This window comes from Pelodiscus sinensis, chromosome 1 (genome assembly GCF_049634645.1).
Source record: "Pelodiscus sinensis isolate JC-2024 chromosome 1, ASM4963464v1, whole genome shotgun sequence".
Taxonomy (NCBI): Eukaryota; Metazoa; Chordata; order Testudines; family Trionychidae; genus Pelodiscus; species Pelodiscus sinensis.
In genome coordinates this window covers 322,151,707-322,176,116 of record NC_134711.1, presented here as the reverse complement: position 1 = coordinate 322,176,116, position 24,410 = coordinate 322,151,707, and the positions used below count along the sequence as shown (strand labels likewise).

Here is a 24,410-nt window from a genome sequence, read left to right as displayed (position 1 = left end):
TCTTGGCAAAAAGATTTCACAGCAGATACATACAAAAGCTTCTCTAATAGATGGACTTTTACTTAGTAAAGCTGTGGCATTTTTTAATTCACTCCACTGTGCTTATGTACTGCAGTAGAGCATTTGATATGAACACCTATTGCTCAATGTCCAAAGACCTCCATTGTAAATAAAAAAATGTACTACAGCTTTTTTGACATCTCTCATGTCTATTTCTGTGCAAAGTACATTGTAATTCTTAACTCTAATCCTTCCTTGCTTTAGCTCCAAAGGCATGTCCTTCAATACAGGCAGTCCCTGACTTACGCGGATCCGACTTATGTCGGATCCGCACTTACGAACGGGGCTTTTCTCGCCCCGGAGCTCACGGGCGGCGGGTCGCCACCCGTGACCTCCGGGGCGAGAAAAGCTTCTCCCGGTCTCCCTGGTCTGCTGGGGGGGGGGGGGGGGGTCCAGCAACTTTGCTGGACCCCCCCCCCCAGCAGACCAGGGAGACAGGAGCAAAGCCGCATAGGCGGCATCCCGCCGCCTGTGCGGCTTTGCTGGGGGGCAAAGGAGCAAAGCCACACGGGCGGCAGGGTCCCTCCGCCTGTGCAGCTTTGCTCGGGTCTCCCTGGTGTGCTGGGGGGGACTCCCCCCAGCACCCCAGGGAGACAGGAGCAAAGCCGCACGGGCAGCGGGGTCCCTCCGCCTGTGCAGCTTTGCTCGGGTCTCCCTGGTCTGCTAGTGCACACCCCCCCCGCCTCCAGCAGACCAGGCTTTTGTTGCGGGACGCCTCGAGTAGAGCAGCTGGGGTGCTGCTGGGTTGGTCCTGTGGGAACCTACCAGGCAGCGCCCCAGCTGTTCTGTCCCAGGCTCCAGATTCAGCAGCTGTTGAAACTGATCAGGCTGATTCCAGGAAGCTGGGGGCAGAGCAACTCTGCCTCCGGCTTCCTGTAGTCAGCCCCTGGTCAGTTTCAGTGGCAGCAGCTGAATCTGGAGCCAATTCCGACTTACATACAAATTCAACTTAAGAACAAACCTATAGTCCCTATCTTGTACGTAACCCAGGGACTGCCTGTACTTCAATGCCATTAAGTTTTAAAAATATATATTAACAAGGAATATTTATTTGAAACATTTAAAACACTCAATCTTAATTACAGGTTGGACCTCTTTGGTCTGGCACCCATGGGACCTGAGGAGTCCAAAAAAGGGAGTTTGCCAGACCAGAGGACGTCAGGCCCCTGGGTTCTCTTGAGGTTCCCCTCCTGGGCACCACCAGGCCAATGTGCTGCTCGTGGGACTCTGTCCCTGGCCTCCCAACCCTCCCAATGGGTGGGGCAGCACCCGTTCTTGTGGCTTTATTTCCGGCTACCTGGTCCTGCAGGCTGCCAGCCGGACTCTGCTACTGGCCGCTGGCCCCAAGGGCTGCCAGCCAAGTTTTCTGCCACTGGGCTGCTGGCTCTGCTCCCAGCTGCTCTCAACCTCTGGTCTAGAGCAGTGTCTCTCAAAATGGTCTGCAGACCCACTACGAGAAAGCTGCTAACTGGCCACTCCCATTTATTTATTTATTGGCTCTGCAGCCACCGTGCCTCGCGGCTCCCACTGGCTGTGGTTCACCATTTGCAGCCAAAGGGAAGTGCTGTGGACTGGGCCACTGCTTCCAGCAGCTTCCCTTGGCCGCAAATGGCAAATCACAGCTAATGAGAGCCATGAGGCTCCGTGGCTGCTGAGCTAGTAAATAAACAGGAGCGATCATTTAGCAGCTCTCAGGTAGGTCCATAGACCACTTTGAGAAACACTGGTCATGGGGCTTGCTGGTTGCCAGATCAGAGAGCCCAGGACCAGAGACGCTTAACCTGTACTAGGGTTAAGAAAAGGGTATTTCACTAAATGAGTAGTTGATAGAATTTATATCGACTACACGATTAGTTGATAAGTGAAGGAGCTCAGTCCTGGCTCACGCGGTCCAGGAGCTACCCCCACTGTGGCTCTGCAGTTTAAATGTAGAAAGAGCTGGGCGGACAGGCAGCCTGGCTCTTACTACATTTAAAATGCAGAGTCGCAGCGAGCGAAGCTCCCGGACCTGGTACAAGCCAGGACTGAGCTCACGCTGGGTCCAGCAGCCCCTGTCCGCAGGAGGTCCCAGAGGGGAGCTGGGACCTCCTGCAGACAGGGGCTGCTGTTGGAGCAGCCTCTGCCTGTGGCGAACCTGGGCCCACCCCAGGCAGAGGCTGCTCTATTTCATGTCACCCTCCCCTGTTCCCACAGCCTGCTCCATCTGACAGAGGCAGCAATGCAGAGGGAGGGCAGACAGCACCACAGAGACAGTGCTGGGGGGAGCTGGTTCCTGCTTCCTTGCCCTGTGCTGCCTCTGATACAGAGGCAGCAAGGTGTGGGGGAAATGCGAATAGTCAACTACTCGCATACATCCCTAACCTATACTTCAAATTGTATTGCCTAGCATTCATTTACATAGAATGGAATAAATCTAAAGTTAGAGCGCTATTTAGAACTATAGGGAAAGTTTCTGTATAGATAAACATACAAAAATTCTAATGTTCTAATTTATCCACTGAAATATTCCTCTCACATGCAGACACCAAAAAAATTTGACTCACATCACAGAGGACCTGTCTGCAAAATTTAATTTTGCAAGTTATCTGATCTCATGCTTCAGGGTAAAGCTGATTTCCTATATTTGTCTGATAGGATATTTCACCCAATAAATGGCCTTGCACCTCACAGAATCAGGCATTGAGCATATGCCCTCAACACATACTGAAGTCAACATAAGTTGATGATGCTAACACTTCACAGGATTCAGCCCCAAATGTATTACAGGAGTAGGTGTTACCTTCTTCTGAACCATCAGCTGTTAATCACCACCCCAAATGAGATGCCTTTTTTGCTGATCTATTTCAGTTTGGCAAATCTTACACTCCTAAAGGCCAGTGGTTTGTTTTTCATCAAATTTAATAACCTTAAGTTAGCAACAATTTTTCCTCCTGCTTGAGATGATATATGCCAGCTCCTGCAAAGGACATTTTTATAGCATAGTTTAAGTTTCTAAAAATATACCAGGATTTGGCAGCACTAGATAGGAGTTGCAGCAGTACAGACCTCCTTGTAACAAGTTTCATTCAACAGTTATGCTGTTACTATTGGAGACGAGTAAAAGTTGCTTAGAAATATCTAATGCACATCAGGGTGAAGGGCCTTTCTGTTCACCTGACAAGTGTATGAAAAGGTAGAGAGTCTATCTCCTGTACTTATAAACAGTCCATCATCACAATATCTGGATTGCAAGATTGAGCATCACTACAAGTTTCATCCTTTGCACCTCCCTTATTAACTACCATAACATATCTTTGTAACAGAATTTAATTTTACTCTTAATATCCAAATTCAAAAATACAGGTGCAGAAGAAGCTGAAGTTGCAGTGGGTCATCATTAAGTAATGGTTAGATCCAGAGTTTTCAGGACCTCTATTTTATATTTATGACTGACATTCACTCACTGTAAGACCACAGGCCAATCATTTAACTTCACTCTGCTATGGTTCCTCCATATGTAAAACTTGGGATAATGATACTTTCTATCTGCATAAAGCATGGCAAGCTCTTTAGAGAAAAGAAGTAGAGAAGTACCATATATTATTTCTCATTCTCTATTTCACTCTGCATCAATATTTTCAATCTGGATTTTGTGCCACCATTTCAAATTCCAACTAAATTCATCCTTAGCCTAAATGTAGGCAACATGCACTCTCTTTGGTTTGAAAGTGAATCTGAGCCAGTAATGACCACATCTGAACATATTACCTGTCCATAAGCCTTTTACTTTTCCATTAATCTCTGTCATTGTTACCAACACCATCCTCCCCAGCATGCAGAGCCAGTCTCTGGTGCCTCATATTCAGGTCCCAGCCAAATTCTGCTGCTTTACTTTACAACATCTCCACATACTGGCCTGTCCTCTGAGCCTGTGCCCTGGCATGATTATTGCTAATCTAGAACCCTACTGTCAAGATGACATTCCTCTCAGAATGTTATAAGCATGTCCTTAACTTGGACACCTCCTTTTCTTCCATATAAAAGCTCAAGATTTTTCCTCTCACATTTAAAAGTGCCCTTAATTCCAGCCTATCATCTCCCTTTTACCATCTCTATTACTATGCTCCTGCCAAGAGTCTTTCCTAACCATTTCCTTTCTTTCATCTCTCCTCCATCTGGAAGAGCCTCACAAAAAACATTAGCCACTCTTTCTCTCTCAGGGCACATCTACACTACAGCAGCAGAGCTGCAGCTCCATAGGGTAGACACTTCCAGTGTCAATGAAAGGTTTTTCAATTCACATAGGTAATCGAGCTAAGCTGACAGAAGAATTCTGTTGAGCTAACTGCATCTAGCTGAACCATAGCACTTGGGAATAAATTTTTCATCTCCATGAGTCATGGAGCAAGGCTGCTCTAAATTTTAAGTGTTGACTAGGGCTTAGCTCTCATCTCTGTCTCTATATTAAAAAGCTTTTCCTGCAGGACGACAGACTGACATCATCATGTCACTCTGTGCCCAGCCTGCCTCCTCCCTCTCTCCCCCATATCCCAGCTTGAGCCCGACCTCACTGCTTCCCCATGCCACTTGGAATTGCTATTTTAAACCAAGCCCCTACTCCCCTTTCTCCACCCTCACCCCACAGGGCTTTCAATGCCAAGAAACATGGCACAGTAGCCAGCAGACCCCACATGGCAGCCATGACAGCCCAGGTCCGGGGGGGGGGGGGGTCGCGGGTGGAGAGAGAAGAGAGACAGCAGCCAGGGACAAGCATTAGGAGAGGGGCTCCCAGTCAGGCTTGAGTGCCAGAAGCAGGCTCGAGGGTCTCCCTGCCCCCAGGCTCTTGGGGAGCCCGAGTAAGGTGCCTGACTGCCTGAACTCCAGATGCCCCACAGAGACTTACCCCCTCCCCAGCAGCTGCACTTACCGCAGCTGTCAGAGCACCCCCCGAGCCACCACACAAACCTGTCTGCTCCTCCTTTCTGCTCCCGGCGGGTACCTACGCAGCCCTGGGCTCTTCAGGCAGGGGTGGGACAGTGAGCAGCACAGGCAGGACCACACAGGGGAGAGGTCGGAACAGCAGCCCACCTGTGGCAGCTTGCCCCACCATAAGAGGCTGCAGTGCCCCGGAGCTTCGTGTGCACACGGCACTACCTATGCTTCACTATGCCCCACGCAGGGCAGGCAGCCAATCCTGCACCTCCCCAGCTGCTGGGACTACAGCTGGGCCTAGCACACCATGCGGCCAGGAGAGGGAGGGTTAGAGTTGGGGGAGGGAGAAGTGACCCAGGCCGGTGGGGGAAGGAAGGGGAGAAGGGCGAAGGGACCTGGGCTGGCATGGCAGCAGCCCAGCCCTCCTTGGTGCCTGGGGGCACAGTCCCCTACTAATACATTTAAATTTGTTTATAAAGCTGATACCTGTTTGCTCTGCATTGTGCTATCCCGGGTGGCAGATTGCTCAGCAAGGACTTACTTGCCTGGCAGAGTTCAACTACCACCCAGCTTCACACAGTAGTACTGGTTCATCTAATTTTCTTCATGTCAACAGGCAGATGGCCTGATAAGCCAGGTCCATAAACATCTCATAGACATTTGTGAATATCCTTATTCAAGACTGAATTTCCAACAAAAACTATTATAATTATTAGTGTCAAGTTACCCTCTAGTGAAACTGTTCAATCTGCTGAAACACATCTCAAGTTAATATGTTAAATTCCTCTCCCATACCTGATGTAAATGTCCCAAATGTCCCCTTGCACACAACTGGCACCCTTGCCTGTCCTGTCAATCCCTATCCACCCTACAAGGGATATCTTCGCCTCCTTCTGCCAATCCCCATTACCGCTGCACAACCAGCATCCTCCCACCTGCAACAACTCTCTCCTCACCCCACAACAGAGACCCTCACCTCCTTGGCCAGTCTCCCTCAAAGTACAAAATTAAAGTCTGTGTGCCTGTCGCCCTGTTAAAAAAGGCCCCAACCAGCAAATTAAAAAAGACTTGCAACACGAGGACATAAGGTTCCAAAATGTAAAGCTCCTCTGCCCACCCCACCACAAGAGGCACCCCTCGCCTCCTCTGCCCACCCCCTCCGCCCACCGCAACAGGCTCCCCTGCCTCCTCTTCCCATCCCCCCAACAACCCCCGCCCAACAGGCGCCCCCGCCTCCTCTGCCCATCCCCCCAGCAACCCTCGCAACAGGCGCCCCCGCCTCCTCTGCCCATCCCCTCAGCAACCCTCGCCCAACAGGCTCCCCCGCCTCCTCTGCCCATCCCCCCAGCAACCCCCGCCCAACAGGCTCCCCCGCCTCCTCTGCCCATCCCCCCAGCAACCCCCGCCCAACAGGCTCCCCCGCCTCCTCTGCCCATCCCCCCAGCAACCCCCGCCCAACAGGCTCCCCCGCCTCCTCTGCTCATCCCCCCAGCAACCCCCGCCCAACAGGCTCCCCCGCCTCCTCTGTCCATCCCCCCAGCAACCCCCGCCCCCTCTGCCCATCCCCCCGCAACAGGCGCCCCCGCCTCCTCTGCTGGTCTCCAACTTCCCAGTGGTAAAATGCCCGTCTCCCCCCAACCCCCGCCCCTCCCGCCCCGGGATCAGTGACCTAGACTCAGCCCGCCCCCGTCTCCAGCCGGCTCTGCCAGCCCCGGACAGGGACCCTCCCCGCCGGGGGGGCCAGCGCCGCCTGCCCGCTCCCCCACCTACCCCATGCGCATCTTGGATCCCGACTGGCCGCCCCCGCCGGGCACAGCGGGCCGTGGGGGCAGGCGGCCCAGGTGCAGATGTTTCTCCAGGGTCGACATGATGGGAAGACGCCGAGACACAAGGGCAGGTATCACCCCGCCGAGCCAGCAGCGGCTACCCCCACCCACCGGCGCCGGAAGTGCCTGCTGCCACGCCCCACTGCACCACGGGAAACGGAGTCCGCCCCCGGGTAGGGCTCATGCCGGGGAGCGCCTCCCCTGCCGGAAGTGCCCGTCCTCGCGCGATCTTCTTTAGCCGGAAGCGGGGCCGCAGCGCCCCCTGGGGATTGTTGTTCTTACCGCTGGGCTGTGCGCTTGCGCGGCTCTGCTTGCGGCTCGGAGACTCTCCCGCCCTGTCCCAGCGGGCCCCGCGGCGGGCTGAGGCGGCGGCGGCGGCGGTTGCCGGGCAGCGGCGGTAGCTGCGGGCCGCGCCTGGCGCGGGGGAGCGGCTGGGGGGTGGGGATGAAGCAGAAGAGGCCCAAGGGCCCCGCTCCCAGGGTGGGAGGCGGCGGGGCCGCCCGCAAGAGGAGAGGTCAGAACCCTGCGCGGGGGCAGCAGCTGCCGGGGGGTGGCCCCCGGGGCCGGGGGCGGTAGCCGGGGAGGCGGTGCCCCGGGGCGCAGCGGGCCCCCGAGCAGTGGGTGGCGCCGGTCACGTAGTGGTGGGTGCTCCGGGCCCCGTAGGAGAGGGCAGATCTTCTGATGGGCATCTGAAGGGGGGGCAGCACCCTGCGCGCTGTGGAGGGTCGCGATTCTGGGGGCCAGCACCTTGGCGCTCTGTGGGGGGTGGCAGGTACATGGCGGCCTGTGTGGATTATAATGTGGGGTGTGCCCTTGCGGTGCCGCAGAGGGCTGGGAGTTGCCATATGGGTCTTGGTGGGTACTTACAACCATATCGGCAATAGGGAGTAACACTGCTGGCGCAACACGTACCCCGAGGGCACATTGGAGTCGGGAGAGGCTATAGGCGTGGAGATGTAGAAGAGATCTGCAGTTTGTCCATCAATCGCCCTAGGAGGCCTTTCACTGAAGGGTAGGGGGGCGTGTTGCAGAGTGGTGCTGGGCAGACAAGTTGTAACATCACCACTTTCCGATTTTCATTGTGGCTTAGGGTTGGTTTTGCAGTCACAGTCTCAGCGGTGGTGTGAATGTGTATTCATAGAATAATAGGACTGGAAGGGACCTCGAGAGGTCATCGAGTCCAGCCCCCCGCCCTCAAGGCAGGACCAAGCTCCGTCTACACCATCCCTGACAGATGTCTATCTAACCTGTTCTTAAATATCTCCAGAGAGGGAGATTCCACCACCTCCCTTGGCAATTTATTCCAATATTTGATCACCCTGACAGTTAGGAATTTTTTCCTAATGTCCAATCTAAACCTCCCTTGCTGCACTTTAAGCTCATTACTCCTTGTCCTGTCCTCAGAAACCAAGAGGAACAAATTTTCTCCTTCCTCCTTGTGACACCCTTTTAGATATTTGAAAACTGCTATCATGTCCCCCCTTAATCTTCTTTTTTCCAAACTAAACAAGCCCAGTTCATGAAGCCTGGCTTCATAGGTCATGTTCTCTAAACCTTTAATCATTCTTGTCGCTCTTCTCTGTACCCTTTCCAATTTCTCCACATCTTTCTTGAAATGTGGCGCCCAGAACTGGACGCAGTACTCCAGCTGAAGCCTAATTAGTGCAGAGTAGAGCGGCAGAATGACTTCACAAGTTTTGCTTACAACACACCTGTTGATACAACCTAGAATAATATTTGCTTTTTTTGCAACAGCATCACACTGTTGACTCATATTCAACTTGTGGTCCACTATGACCCCTAGATCCCTTTCCGCCATGCTCCTTCCTAGACAGTCACTTCCCGTCTTGTATGTATGGAACTGATTGTTCCTTCCTAAGTGGAGCACTTTGCATTTCTCTTTATTAAACCTCATCCTGTTTACCTCTGACCATTTCTCTAACTTGCTAAGGACATTTTGAATTATGTCCCTATCATCCAAAGAAGTTGCAACCCCACCCAGTTTGGTATCATCTGCAAACTTAATAAGCGTACTCTCTATCTGAATATCTACATCATTGATGAAGATATTGAACAGTACGGGTCCCAAAACAGACCCTTGAGGAACTCCACTTGTTATCCTTTTCCAGCGGGATTTAGAACTGTTAACAACAACTCTCTGACTACGGTTATCCAGCCAATTATGCACCCACCTTATCGTGGCCCTATCTAAGTTATATTTGCCAAGTTTATCAATAAGAATATCATGCGAGACCGTATCAAATGCCTTACTAAAGTCTAGGTATATGACATCCACCGCTTCTCCCTTATCCACAAGGCTCGTTATCCTATCAAAGAAAGCTATCAGATTAGTTTGGCATGACTTGTTCTTCACAAACCCATGCTGGCTATTCCCTATCACTTTATTACCTTCCAAGTGTTTGTATATGATTTCTTTAATTACCTGCTCCATTATCTTCCCTGGGACAGAGTTAAACTGACTGGTCTGTAGTTTCCTGGGTTGTTCTTATTCCCCTTTTTATAGATGGGCACAATATTTGCCCTTTTCCAGTCTTCTGGAATCTCCCCTGTCTGCCATGATTTTTCAAAAATCATAGCTAAAGGCTCAGATACCTCCTCTATCAGCTCCTTGAGTATCCTGGGATGCATTTCATCAGGACCTGGTGACTTGCTGACATCTAACTTTCCTAAGTGATTTTTAACTTGTTCTTTGTGTATCCTATCTTCTAAACTTACCCTCTCTGCTTGTATTCACTATGTTAGGCACACTTCCAGACTTCTCGGTGAAGACCGAAACAAAGAAGTCATTGAGCATCTCTGCCATTTCCAAGTTTCCTGTTACTGCTTCTCCCTCCTCACTAAGCAGTATATATATGTTGCAATATATTTTGTATGTGAACTACGGATGTTAAATTGCGGATAATCAGCTACTTGATTAGCTGATAAAGGCGTGGTGGGGCTCGCTACCTCTGCTGTCGCTCTGCACTCCTGGCTTTGGAACCCCTGTGGCTCTGCCTCCCCTCCTCCTCCCCTCACACCGGCTTCTGCTTCCCCCTCATTGCAGACCTTGACACAGAGGCAGCAAGGGGAGGGGGGAAGCAAGTTGTTTAGTCCCTTACATCCCTGATGTGAACATGAGGTGTGTTACAGTAATGCCAAAAACTTGCCATGTACATATGTTGTTAGGCCAGAGCTACTCAATTTTGGAAGCCCTGGGGCCCATAATGATACTTACAGTACATGTTGAGGGCTGCAACTGAAGTGTGGTTGTATATACATGCAAATAGCTTCTTTCACACTGATGGGCATGAATACAAAGATTAAGGCAAGATTACACAACACTTAGGCCCCATTTAAGTCAGATCTGTTGATATTAATAAAATGCAATATTTACCCAATTACCACCCATATGACAGCACTTTTAGGGTGCATCTATACTGCACGGCTTAACTCGAATAAGCTACGCAAATTATGCTACATCAATTGTGAATCTTATTTTGAAATAGGGAGCATCTACACAGCACTTATTTTGAAATACAGTGCTCTTCCTCCAACTTCCCTCACTCCAGGAGTCGGAGTAAGAAACCCTCTAGCTTGACAGTATTTTGACACTATTTCGAAATAACTGCCTGCTGTGTAGACATGGACTAAGTTATTTCAGAATAGTGCTAGTTATTTCCAAATAGTGTTGCAGTGTAGACATGCCCTTAATGAGCAATGACAGTCCAGGAATTTAACTACTAAAATGTATATCAACAGAAGATCATTATATTGACTCGCCGTTGTGGAGCGTGTTCCCAGTGGAGGCCAGGTTCAAAAGATCCCACCCGCAAGCCACGTGTTGAGCCCCATGTAAACCCAAACCACAACGCAGGCAGCAAACAGACAGGCTGCAGGCCGCTGATATTATGGGCCGTGCGTTGAGTAGCCATGTTGTAGGCTGTAATGTTATATGCATCTATAGGGTAACCCTAAGTGTGGCATAGAATATTAGAAACACCAAGTATTTTTTTAACTCTATAAAGTGATCTGTATCTCGAATATGTTAACTGCATTTATGTTTTTGAGAAGTAATACTGTTTCTTTTTTGTATCTCTGCAGGAATCAGTGATATCTCCCCTTCTACAAGTTTACCACCTCTTGTTGAAGGCCAGTTGCGCTGCTTTCTGAAGTTAACAGTCAGTAAAATCTTGTGGATGGTCTCTAAGCCGCCTGCTACTGTTCTCATCCGAGTGAGGTGGTGGGGGGAAACATCAGATGGCACGCTTTTTATTCCCAGGAATACTTCACAGACTGAGCAAAAAGCAGTGAAAACCACCACCCACTATGCAATCCGTTGTGGACCAAAACAGTTTGCATCTTACCTGACAGGTACAGTAGTGTATGCTCTGTATTAATTTTGCAGTTGAAATTTCTATCATGACATCTGTTCAGTAGACTTCATCAGTAATTGCAAAGTGCGTTCATGTGTAAAAATAACCCCTTAATTTTATTGTTAGTGAATCTAGAATATGGTTTTATGTAGTGTGTTTCATGTTTCATATTTCAAAGGGCATTGAATCATCAGGAGAACCATAAAAATTAAAAACTATCGCACAGTACTGATGGTTCTTAAATATCCTTATAGACTGACCATGGAAAAAGGATTCAAAGGACATAGTGAGAGACCTGTGTCTTCTAGACAAATAGGTGTCATAGTATGTATTCTGGGTTTCTGTAGCTGCAATGGCTGGATGACAAATAGATCCTGTCAAGGACCTTTAAAAAAAGGCCACAATCTTGCAGCAAGCTCGGTATGAAGAGAGCATTACACTTGCATGATCCTCACACTTGCATGAACCTTATTGCAAGATTGGGGTCTTAAATAGTTTAAGTGCTTATGTTTGATATTAGTACTTGTAAGTGTTTAATAATTTAGTATTTATAGTAATTTCTTCACAGTATAACATTTTGATAGTCTTACTTAGTGTTTTTCATCTATAGAGCTCAGTGTTTGACGAAGTAGGTCGAGTATCATCTAAAGATGTTAAGGACTAGTCGACTATCCAATAAGCAAATGCTTATCGGATAGTTGAGTTGACTAGTTGCTTCCCCTCACCTTGCTGCCTCTATCAGATAGAAGCAGCAAAGGGAGGGGGGGAAGAGGGGATACTTCAAAGCAGTAGCACCGCGCAGAGCCCGGGATCAGCTGTGCGGCAGGCTCCATGTGGGCGCTTCCACTTTGAAATGCCCAAGAGCCCCTGCTAGGGACTCTTGTACATTTCAAAGCTGGCATGCCACTCTGGGCACCACACGGGCACTTCTGCTTTGAAATGCACAAGAGCCCCTGATGGGGCCCTTGTATATTTTAAAGGAGGAATGCAGAAGTGGCAATCGACTAGTTGACGGAAATTCCATTGACTACTTGACTAGTAAATTAATCGATATTTAACATCCTTAGTAACAACTCTAATTTACAATTGGGAAAACTGAGGTATAGAGGGGGAAGTGGCAAACCAGAGCTAAGGATTAAATCCCATTGCCCTGAATCCTAATCAGGTGATCCATCTGGCTATGTTGCTTCCCATATAAGTGCACTCTCCCTATTTCAATGATGATGCTTTGTTTTGGTTGTTGTTTTAAATTTGCAATTTTAATTATATTTTAATTGCAATATTGTTTACAAAGGTGTTTTTAATAGGTTATGTTATATCAGATCTAAGTTAGCTGTTCCCTTTCCTGTAGATATGGGTGTTCTTGTACTGGAAGTAATGACCAAACCTGACCATCTTCCAATTGGTAGAGCTCAAATCAGTGGACTATCACAATTATCTCCAAGCCATCCAATCAGTGGATTTTTCACTGTTACTTCACCAACATCTGAGAAACTAGGAGAACTGCAGGTAGTACTGAAATCTTTTTTTTTTCTCCTCAGCTCAGCTGAACCAAAATTTTAAAATACTAGTGCCTAGAATTAGGCTTCTAAATATATATTTAATTTTAAATTATTTATTTTTAGAAGTCTTGCCTGGGGCTATCTTCCCTCGAAGAAACTGATTCCTTTGATTGAAAATATGTAATGAGAACTAACTGCTTGCACATATTCCAGAGATCAAGCTAGTATCTAACAAAACTGTATCAAATACATTGCCTCTAGTATGGGAAATAAAACATTCAGCCAAACATTCTATGGTTGTTTTTCTTTCTATATTTTGTAGCATGTTGTAACTGAAAAAACAGGTTCTTCTCACATTGTGTGTTTCAGGTATCGCTGGTTCTAGAGCCCTTGTCTGAAACCTATGACAGTAACAGCTCCATCCCAACAACAGATGTCAGTTTAGACATAGCTGCTTCTGCTCAGGGAACCAAAGGAATGACTGACTCCAGCAAGGCTGAGTTTCTTGCTTCAGCCCAACTACGTGGACTGCCTGGTATGGCTGGAAGAGAGTCTGGTAATAGCAGCAGGGCTGCTACTCCTAGGTAACTTTTTCCAGATAAAATAAGGGAATTTCTTTTTATTTCAGATATTTTATTAAGCTGCAGCAAGGTGTTCCTGACTAAAGCTATAAGAAAATCACAGGCTGTGATTTTTGTTGTGGAAACAGCAACTTTTTATAGCTTTCACAAATTTGAGTGATGTTTTGACCCATACTCCAGGTTTCAATGACACTCATGCAGATTTGGACCGATTGTCCCTCTGTCAGTCTTATCACATGGAGATATGTGGCATCTCTTTTGTGCTGACCAGATGGCACCATGACCACAACTCTAACAAACTGGCTCCTACTTTTGAAGCCATCAGTCACCACTTCCTTATAGCCTTATTCAGAATTATGAATTAAGAAGTACTTCCGTGTATAGTCCAACTCATATTGTAATTAGGCATATAGCTAAGAAAACAAAAAGGGCCAGATGCTCAGCATATATAAATCTGCAAAGCCCCATTGACTTCACTGGAGCTATGCAGTTTACATACGCTGAAGATGTGGTCCAAAATGTTTCAATTAAAATTTAAGTCAGTGTGGTTCATGGTGCAAGTGTAAGAACAAAAGTCAGTATTTCCTCTGTGTAGGTAAATACAAATGTCATGGTTTTCTTTGAGATGGGGGATGCAGGAATGTGCATGAGAGTTTGAGGCACTTTATATTTACAAATCAACTTTGGGTTTTACTAAACTTTGTCTTTTTTAAATAGAGGAATAGATCACTTGTTCTTTCAAGAGAATTCTGAGAACATAAAGAACGGTTTCTCTGGGTCTCAGCATCACCTGATTTTACCAGATGAAAATTTAAAAATGACTCCTCTAAAGAAACAAGCATCATTTCCCAACAGTTCTGATCTTGAGGTGCAAGCTGGAACACCTATGGGAAGCCACCATAATGCACATGTATTGTCTTTGCACAACCCAGCTACAAAAGACCTCCTTTCAGGTTTGTTAATATTTGCCATCAGCGTTTCAGTTTCATTTGAAACTGTACAAGCTCATTAATACTTCAGTTAGCTGGCATGCGATACAAACTGGTACTCTTGTAAAGACAAAAGACTTCAGGAAAAATTGTTTGTTGTAATGTTCTAGTGACAGTACTGAGAACTTACACTGACAGTTAAAACACTTTTTTATTTAATATATAAAAAAGATATAATTTAGTGCTGGTGGCAGGATTGTCCATAGAACAGGTATAGAATGGACAGCACCTGTACAAACTTCCTCATGCTGCCCTACCAGTTTGCCTCGTCTTTGACCTTGAGGGATAATGATATTGGTCTCCTGATTCATCTGCTGAAATGGCTGTCAAGAGCGCACACTGTGTTAGTGGGGTTTTGTGTTTTCTATGCTGCCAATTCTTGTCTCATAATAATTGGACTTAGATCACTAACTCAGTTCCTAGAGGCCACCAAATCAGGTATCAGACTCCAGTATTATTAGCACACTGTCATCCTGAGCTGGGATCAGATGGGGAAACTAGTAATAATAGCTTCCATAAATCCTATTACCAGTTTTCTGAGCTGTCCATTATATTTACTGGGAAAGCTTAAAATTGGACTGCAAGTGAGGAACCTCTGGATGTCAAGTCAGCCTTTTATGGCTTCCCTACCTACCGTACTCTTTTCCTACCATGTGGTTCAGTCTATCTGGCACAAATGAGTTGTGTGTCTTACTGACCTGTGCACAAGGCTGAAGTAGGACTGCTCACTCTAGCTCTTCACTGTGTTGTATGCTTTATGGTATATAGCAATCTTAATCTCACTTTGTCATGAACCCTTTATAAAGACAAACATAATATTTTCATGTCTATCGGGCATACTTATTTTATGTGCATATGGAGTTTATATTTTACATTTCAATTTTGATTTTGTTTTATTCTTTTTTTATTTCCCAGCTCTTCTGGATCAAGGCAATAAACTTCGCAATGCCATGGCTGTCTCTGCAATGAAATGCAGCCCAGATACTGACATTGAAATTCATCCCATAAAGAGAGAGACTTTCAAAGCAACAGCAAAGTGAGCTTGAAGGAGGGAATGTGTTTAGCTTCCAAGCTGTAAATTTCGAGGCATTATATTTTCCTGTAATCCCGGGCTTTGTCACATCTTTCAGTACTAGCCAGTAGCTCGTCATAAAACAGGATTTTTCGGGTCTCTCCTCCATGTCCGTGTCTCTCTCTCCTCCTCCTCCTCCTGTCTCCCCATTCTCTCTCACAGCTCTCCTCTGCCTCCTGCCTCTCTCTCCATCTCTCTTTCTCTTCTCCCTCTCCTGCCTCTCACTTGGGGGACCACGGAGTCCAAACGGCGGTTTGGGCTCCGTGCTCCCCATGCGGGGGCAAGCAGCGCAGGCGGCTGTTTGGACTCCATGCTCCCCATGCAGCACAGGGACCGCGGATCCCAAATGGTCTCTTGCGCTGCTTGCTCCCCCGCAGCAGCCCGGCTAAGCAGTGCAGAACTCAGCCGAGCGCCACGGCGGGAGGGGAAGGGGGAGCGGGGCGCTGACATACATTGCTGCATGGGGAGTGCAGATCCCAAATGGTTGCTTGCGCTATTTGCTCCCCCGCGGCGGCCCGGCTGAGCGGCTCAGAAGTCAGCTGAGCGCTACGGCAGGAGGCAACAGCGCTCCCCAGAGGCAAGACATAACTCTACAGCGTTACAGAGTCACAGACATTGGGCTACTATATATATGATTCTTATTCAAACAAGGAAGTTAAAGTCCCATCTGCTATATATTTTTAGAGAGCTTGTCCGCTTGATCCAGAACTCCTCCTAATGGTAAGTGTTAGGACCACCAAATTCACTATACAGCTTCCTCTTATCATAATTTAAAGCAATGTAAGGTTTGGTTGTGCCAGGAAAATGGGATGTGCCTGGAATGAGACTGCTTTGGTGGTTCTAGCTCTTACTGTTTAGGAGGAGTTCTTGACCAGACAGACGAACTCTCTAAAATATATAGCAGCTTAAATAGAAAACTCAAAATACATATATAAAGCAGACAGAAAAGAAAATGCAGAAAAAGTTTTGTAATCACTGTGGTTTCAAAAAATAATGGTACATATGGTTTATTTTAAACTTAAACAAAGTTTAAAAAAACGTAATTGAGTTACTGACCCGAGGAACACAGGTAAATCTGCTACTTGTAAATAAGCGTTTATATTTCACCTCACCAGTTCCAGTACATGTTGGTAATGGCAAAACATCATTGCCATCTGAAGGCCAGTCCGTGATTTATCTGATGCACCGGTATCCACAGTTGGCACGCTTGCTGGTAGTTTAAGTGGAGTCAAAAGGTTACATGAGTTTAGTGGCTAAGATACCCAGTCAGACCTAAAAGAGATTCCACAGTCAGAGATACCTTGGTAGGGTGGGAGACAGTTGCCACTGCCTACATTATATTTGATTTGTAAATAAGTAGAAGATTTCAGTCTCCCCAGGAATGTTGATCAGGCATCTTTCATGAGCACTTACAATTTTTTTTAAAAGAGATAAAGAATGAGAAAGTGCTTAGAGAGCCTGTAGCTACCATGTTTAAATTGCAAGAATGGGGAACACTTTTGGCACATTATAAATTATACTTAAAATATGGGATTAAAAAAATGTAACTTGAAGCAAAATCTGTCTAGTGTTGTATGACAATTTGCCCTTTTGTACTTAGTGGGTTAAAATGCAAATAGAAATACACTGTATATAGGTTGTTATTTGTGCTAAGTAAGAGAGAATCTGTGTATTTGATGATAAAATCTAGAAAAAAACAGGAACACTTATTTATCTTTACTACTCCTCATTTTCCTTTACTGTCATCTAGGAGTCTTAAAACTTTGCACCCTGATGTCATATCTACTGATGAAGATCCAACTCTGCTAGCATCTGAGTACACAGTACAAGAATTTGACGTGCATGCTGAAAACAGAGCAATACAGCTACTACTAGGCAGGTGGGTGCTATGGTATACACTGAGACGTCATCGTAAACATTCCCAAAATGGCCCAGTTATCTGTTTCTTGTATCATACAAGATGCTTATTGAATCGGTGCATCTTCTCCCTCATTTCTGGAAATGTTTTGAAGTACTGGGTTATCAATTGGTGGCAGGAAGAAGTATTTTACTCTTTAAGTTTGGTGCCCATCTTCGTTTCGGGGCTCTTTTGTTTGAGGAATATTGTTGATATTGTTGGAAGATTAAGCATTGTCTCACATGCACAATTATTGTAATTAGTTATTATTTATGTTGTGCCTGCAGAGATTGTAGGCAAATATTAGGCAAAAAATACACAATCTGGACTTGAAACAAAATAGTGGCACTAGTTATATTTACCTCTTGCCCAGTTATTAAATTGCCTCTTCTCTACTCTTCATCCAAAGAGTAATTAAAAATGTAATAAATACAAATAATGCTTACTGTTTTTGTGTAAGTGGCTTTTCAAGATAGTCTGTATAGATATACACACTATGTATATAATTTAAAACACCATCCTTAACTATTATTGATATCTAAATTATTAACTTTTTAAAAAAATATTTATTTTCCCCATTTATAATTGCTTCCTTTTTGAATTTTACTCACTTAAATAATGAAGACATGCCAGGCCTTCAAAGACTTATACTATTTAATAGATGTAATAACTTAGACATTGATTTCAGTAAAAACTTAATACATATGAATAGTGTCATTGATTTCACTGGAGCTACCTGTACAAGTAGAGTTAAGAACGTGCTTAAATCTTTGCAGATTGAGAGTCCTAGTTAGTTTTCCTTTCTGGCTTTCTTGCCATTGTGTTCTCGTATTTTCTACCCTTTAGGCCAGGGATCAACAACCTATGGCTCGCGAGCCAATTATGGCTCACTAGGGAGCCAGATATGGCTCTTATGGAGCCCCAACTCAGCCCCACCAGCTCCCACCGCAGTAGGGAGCTAACATTGGTTCTACAACCTTACGGCCCCAGCTTCCTGCAGAGGGAGAAAGCCCTGAGCCTCCCCGCCGGATCGGTGTGCGGGGAATAAGTGCATGTGCTGCCATTTTCCTTCTCTCAGGACACACTTCCTGGAGGCTTTCCCTGGAAATCCTTCCTGGAGGCTTCCTTCAGGTGAATGGGAACAGCAGCAGGCCATATTACACGGTGCACGTCACACGGTGCAAAAACAAGAAAGTGCCCCCCACACCCACCCAGACACTGCACCCCCCCAACCTCCTCACTTAGCCCCCTGCTGAGATCCTGCATCTTTCACCCCCCATCCCCCTACCCCGTTCCCTGCCAGATATCTTGCCCCCAGCCCACATCTGCCCCATGGCCAAACAACCTGCTCCCTGGCCAGACCCCTGCCCCCAGATTACTCTTACTCCCTCCCCTCAGCCAGACACCCTACTCCCAGCCTGCTCCTGTACACTACCTCCCAGCCAGATCTCGCACCCTCACCCCTTCCTACACCCCACCTCCTGCCCAGATCTTGCACCCTCATCCCTCTACCATTCACTGGAAGCCCTATCCCACACATTTAGCCCCTCATTTTTGGCCCCACCCCAGAGCCTGGGGCGGGGCCACAAAATCAACTAATCCTGGAACACCATATGAGTAAATCTGGCCTTGAACCTCAGTCCTCCCTTCCCCTCTCCCCATCATGTGGCTGGAGCACCAAGGGAGTGTTTCAATTGGAGGGCCACATTAGTGGGGCCCCCCCCCTTTTTTTTGGTTGTGTGGTGTATGTATGTGAGTTTGTTTATTTATTTATTTGTTGCTTTTCACTTGTGTGATCCCTGACTGATTTTTCTGTGGGTCAGTGGTCCCCGACCCAAAAAAGGTTCCTCACTCCTGCCATAAATAAAGACAATGTTGAAACCTTTTGTGTTGGACTTAATATTTTACTTTATTTAAAAATGAAGCTGGGTCAACAAGCCTCCATTCTGGGCACAACTCCCATCTGGCCACAGCGTCATAACACTCCTGCACTCCACCACACACCAACCCTGAGCCTATCATAAACCTGAAACCCCTGCCCTGAGCCCCTTATATGCTCACATATCTAGTCCCCCGCCATAAGATTGACAAAAGACAGGCTGAATGCGTGCATGAAGCTGGATTTGACCAGTTGTGATGTCAATTATCAATAATATTAAGTTGTTTATTTTCAGTCATGGAAATGGGCATTCTTATTGACCACTTGTTCTGAATTTTGATGTAGTTTGGGTCTTTGGTTTGAAAAGGTTGCTGACCCCTGCTTTAGAGAAAAGTTTTGTTTTGTTTTTTTAGTGAAAACTAGTGAAAATCTTTCACTTTTTTTTTGTAAACTCCGCTTCTTTTTATTTAACAGTATTGGAGGTATGTTTAGATTTTAGCTTGACATTGTGAATGGGAACATATTGGCAGCCTTGGAAATTGCAGTAGCTGTTTTGAGTCAGAACAGAGCACAAAGAGTATTCCACTAATGTACCTTTACCCTGTTCCCAGTGAACAATGTGATGGATGGGTATGGAGAGCCAACTAACTCTGGGTGTCTCAGAGGTGTGGTAAAATGTGAAATTGAGAACTTTCTAATAGGAAGTGGACTAACATTCAGCAGCTCATCTCATAAAAGTGACAAGTTTAAAATACCATACTGTGAAAACTTTTAAAAAATCTTGTTATTAGTGATCATGTTGTTTGGGGGAGAAGGGATGCTTATTAATACAGGGCATTAGTAATAGGGCATGAAGCCTTTCACTTCTAAAGTAGATCACTAGTACAGTAAAACTCCATTGGTCCGGCATCTGGTGGTCCGGCACTCCTCGTGGTCCGGCACCATCAGGAATCCGGAAGTGTTCCGGGCAGCTGGACCATTGGAGCTGCTCTGCCCCCGGCTTCCCCGATTCAGCCGCTGCTGAAACTGACCAGCTGCTGAATCGGAGAAGCCGGGGGCAGAGCAGCTGGAGTGCTGCCGGTAGGTCCCGTAGCGCTGCCCCTCGGCGCTGCGGGACCAACCCGGCAGCACCCCAGCTGTCCCCGATTCAGCCGCCGCTGAAACTGACCAGCGGCTGACTCCAGGAAGCCCGAGGCAGAGCTGCTGTGCCCCGGGCTTCCCGGAGTCAGCCGCTGGTCAGTTTCAGTGGCGGCTGACTTGGGGACATCTGGGGCAGAGCAGCTGGGGTGCTGCCGGGTTGGTCCGGTAGCGCCGCCCCTTGGCATTGTGGGACCAAACCGGCAGCACCCCAGCTGCTCTGCCCCAGGCGTCCCCAAGAGCAACTGGGGTGCTGCCGGGTTGATCTTGCAGCGCCAAGGGGTGGCGCTACCGGACCAACCCGGCAGCACCCCAGATGCTCTGCCGCAGTCGTCCCGATTCAGCTGCTACTGAAACTGACCAGCAGCGGCTGAATCAGGGACGCCTGGTACAGAGCCGGACTATCGGAAGGGGGGGCTATGAGGGGTCTGGGGTGGCATCCCCCCCACACCACCCTAGACCCCTCATAGCCCCCCCCTTCTGATAGTCTGGCATATCTGATAATCTGGCCCCCGCTGGGTCCTAAAGGTGCCGGATTATCAGAAGTTTACTGTACATATCCAGCCAGGTTAGTAGTAACTGAAAGTTGTTACTATCTGGTAGCTATTCAGTGACTTATTTAAATTGCCATTCCTCAGTCCTTTCTCCTTTTGACAGTTTTAGAAGCAACACCAGATTCACTGGCTAATGAAAAGTGGACTACCCATTAATTCCTGTAGGTCAGTGGTACTCAGACCTCAGTGGTCGAGGAGCCAAATTAGCTATCATCATTATCCAAAAGATCCACATTTGTATCAGTCACAGTTGTATAATATCAAAATTACTTACCAAGTATTCTACAATTGATTAGTAACATAGCAAATGCATCCTGATTGGGTAATAACTTAGATTAATTAATAATTAAATCACACAGTGTTTTAATATCGTGTGCTTCAAAGAGCTTCAGGAGACATATTAAAGAGCCATTTGTGGGTCCCCAGCCTCAGTCTGAGTATCACTGCTCTGGGTGGTCCATGTGAGCCAGAGTATTGTTTTATTTTCATCTGTGCCATATCTCTTAAATGGATTCTTTGTTACGATCAAGCACTAAATGCACTGTTAGTTTGATCATTACAGCTGAGTTCAAATCAGTATATAAAGGTGGCTGTTCTGTAAACAATGCCATTAGAATTCATATGTAGCTGCTATATTAAGAGGGATATTTTTTCCTCTGTTCACAGCGCTGATTTATCCCCTGTGCGTTTCTGGGATGGAATAGGCTCTCCTCCAGAATCTCTTTCTGCAGGAAGTGAGGTGTATGACAGCGAGTTGAACGATCCTCACTATGACCAGAGTCTGCTGGAGAATTTGTTTTATAAAGCTCATGTAAGTGGGGGACCAGGGGAAGATGCTTAGGCCACAGTGCTACAGTAAAAGAAATTCAAAGCTTCAGATCAGCATTTTTGTAATGTAGCCTATCAAAGTTTGTCAATATATTAAAAGCTGACAAAAGAATATTATTAATAAAAGACCAGTCAAATACTCACATCGGGAAATGCCAGAATAAAGATTTCCCATGCAGCATTAATTCTTTCCCCCTTGTGAGTGTGCTTTTTGATCATCTCATTATATGAGCACGTGCTAATTTTCCCCACCCTTATTTGTTGTGGCTATTGTGTACCTTTTGTTGGCATTAATACTATAAACTTTTGTTTTTTCCAATATCTCTTTTTAGAAGTCTGATACTAGTTTAAGCGACTTCCTCAGTGAAGATGAGGATGTTACATCATCTGAAAAAGAAATCAGGACAAAAAAGCTTGTGAAAGGTGACCACAGAAACCATCAGAGATCACAAAAAACTTCTGTTTCTAACATCTGTGATCAGAAAGAGAAGGCAACAGAAATGAAATGCAGGTGAATAGTTCAGTCCCAGATTCCTTTGTGCAGTCGCCTTCAGTCATAAGTTGCCATTAGCAATCAGTGGTTCTTAGCTGGTGGGGCTCTTGTAGCCCAAGTGACACCCTTAAGGCCATACATGTAGTATTGGATGGGGCCTGTATAACAACGTAATAAATGGTAAATAGAACCACTACTTCTATTCCCACAGACTTGCACTTTTATATAGTGCAGTAGTGGCCCACCCACGACTCGCGAGCTGCAAATTGCGGCTCCTGACGGAACCGGGACAGAACTGGAACCGCTCAGGTCAATCGCTCTCACAGCTGGGCTGCTGTGAGCCGCATGCGTGCTCACGGTCCGCGCCATTCCGCACACAGCCCCCAGTGCACTATGTCATATCCTGCACATGCAAGCAACCAGCTGCTGAGCGCAGGCAGCAGCTCTGACTGCAGGTGCAGCGGCGGCGCCAGCGGCGGCTCTGGGACCAGGGCATAAGGTTAATGGGGGAGGGGGATTGGGTTAGGGAAGGCTCTGGCTCTGGGGAAGGAGGTGGGAGGGGGGTGCACACAATGTGCTGGCTGCTTAGCACTCAGGTGCCTGGAGGGAGACGTGCGGCTGTAGCAGCGGCGGCAGCTCCAGAACCCAAGAATTAGGTTAGAGTGGGAGGAAGATTGGTATTGAGCCGGTGCCTGGCTCGGCGGGAGGGGGTGTGTTGGGGGCGGGTGTGCCTGGCTAAGGGGAGGGTTAGAGCAGGGGGAGTGCTTGTGGGAGGGAAGGGGAAGAGCAGCCAGCGCACTTCCTGAGACTCGGGATGCCCAGGTACTGGCCCCAGCAGTCTCTGTCCCCTCCTGGGCAGAACCCCTTCCCCACGAGTACCCTGCCCCAGCACACTGTCCTCTGCCCCCACCAGCACAGTTGGGGCCACATTAGTGAGGCTGAGGGGGTTTTGGAGCAGTTTTTTTTTCATCTCTATTGTGTGGCCCCAATTGTCTTTTCTGTGGGTCAGTGACCCCTGACTCAAAACAGGTTCCCCATCCCTCTCATAAATAAAGACAAGGTTGAAACATTTTGTGTTTGACATAATATTTTATTTTAAAATTAAGCCTGTCCAACAAGCCCCCAATTGGGGCCAAGCCCCAATCTGGCTGCAGCATCATAACACTCTTGCACCCCGCCCCCAAACCCAAACCTGAGCCTATCATACACTGGAACCCCCTGTCCTGAGCCTCTCACATCCCCGAACTCCTGCACTCCCACATCCCCAGTCTTCTGCCACAACACTCCTGCATCATCCACACACTGCAAATCTGTTTCCTGAGCCCATCATACTCCCTGCCCTGAGCCCCTCATGCACCCCAACCCAAACTCCTGCACCTTCACAGCCACAAGCTTGCAGCTTGCTCAGCACCCCAACCCTCCACCTGACCACAACACTCTCCAGCCTGGAGGCCCCTCCCTGAGCCAGCATCCTCTTCTCTACTTCCGCCTGCACCCAAATTCTCTCCAAGAGCTTGCACCTCTCACCCCTTCCCAGTGCTTTTTTTGTGAGCCACAATTGCAGTGAAGATAGCGTTAAGACCTGGGGCAAAATTGTTAACCCCCCCCCACCCCACCCCACCCCACCCCAAAAAAAAAGCCGTGTTCTGGGACGGATGTACTAGCACCTATTTTCTCCCAGCACTGCGCTGCCTTTTTTTTTTTTTCCCTCAACAACTTTGCCCCGGGCTCTTCATGCTGTCTCCACTGGTATTGTGGCTCTTTGTCCGGAACGAGTTCGCCACCCCTGCAGTAGTGCTTTGACTAACCAGTTTGATTAAGAATTTGATGTCTATTGTATGAAAATACGACCAGCTGCTTAAAGAAATACAGTCAAGTTAAGAATCACGTTTGCAAAATAAAGAAGTATCTGCCTTTCTAATAATAAATAACACTTTGAATTACCAACTGGATAACAACTCTGATTCTGAATATTTTCATTTTCTGTACTGTTTGTTTACTATTTGCATTTCAATTAGCTTACATTATGAAGATGACTGCTTCCATTTTCATTTTTGTTAATAGCCAGTTTTACTTTGAAGTTCTTCATGCAATATTTGGGTTGCCTGCATTACAGAGGCATGAAAATCTGACTCCTTTGGAATTTAAAAACAAGGAAACAGGAAAAAAAAGAGCATGTAACATTTTTATTAACTTGTTTTTACAAAGCTAGTTCTTAACCAAATTTGAAATGAAAATGGTTTTAAACAAATGTATGGTTTTTTTACAAAACCTCCACAGAAAGTATGTTACTACAGGCTTCATAAAA

The 24,410-nt window shown here is 46.9% G+C and overlaps 2 protein-coding genes across 4 annotated transcripts in view; one reads left to right on the top strand and one right to left on the bottom strand.

Annotated features, from left to right (window-relative positions):
* Positions 1–7,018, bottom strand: part of PPME1 (protein phosphatase methylesterase 1) — a 50,020-nt gene extending 43,002 nt beyond the window's left edge. Inside the window, exon 1 of the mRNA XM_075919586.1 lies at positions 6,742–7,018. Coding sequence (XP_075775701.1) covers positions 6,742–6,839 — 98 coding nt within the window. The 5' untranslated portion in view covers positions 6,840–7,018. The remainder of the gene's footprint in view (positions 1–6,741) is intronic.
* A 136-nt stretch (positions 7,019–7,154) lies between these two features.
* C2CD3 (C2 domain containing 3 centriole elongation regulator) overlaps positions 7,155–24,410 on the top strand; it is an 83,213-nt gene continuing 65,957 nt past the window's right edge. For all 3 annotated transcript variants that reach the window (XM_075919584.1, XM_075919583.1, XM_075919585.1), the window contains exons 1-9: positions 7,155–7,311; positions 10,899–11,168; positions 12,522–12,679; positions 13,042–13,256; positions 13,971–14,206; positions 15,158–15,278; positions 17,065–17,193; positions 21,448–21,592; positions 21,942–22,120. In XM_075919584.1, the coding sequence (XP_075775699.1) occupies positions 7,242–7,311; positions 10,899–11,168; positions 12,522–12,679; positions 13,042–13,256; positions 13,971–14,206; positions 15,158–15,278; positions 17,065–17,193; positions 21,448–21,592; positions 21,942–22,120 (1,523 nt within the window). In that variant the 5' untranslated portion in view covers positions 7,155–7,241. The remainder of the gene's footprint in view (positions 7,312–10,898; positions 11,169–12,521; positions 12,680–13,041; positions 13,257–13,970; positions 14,207–15,157; positions 15,279–17,064; positions 17,194–21,447; positions 21,593–21,941; positions 22,121–24,410) is intronic.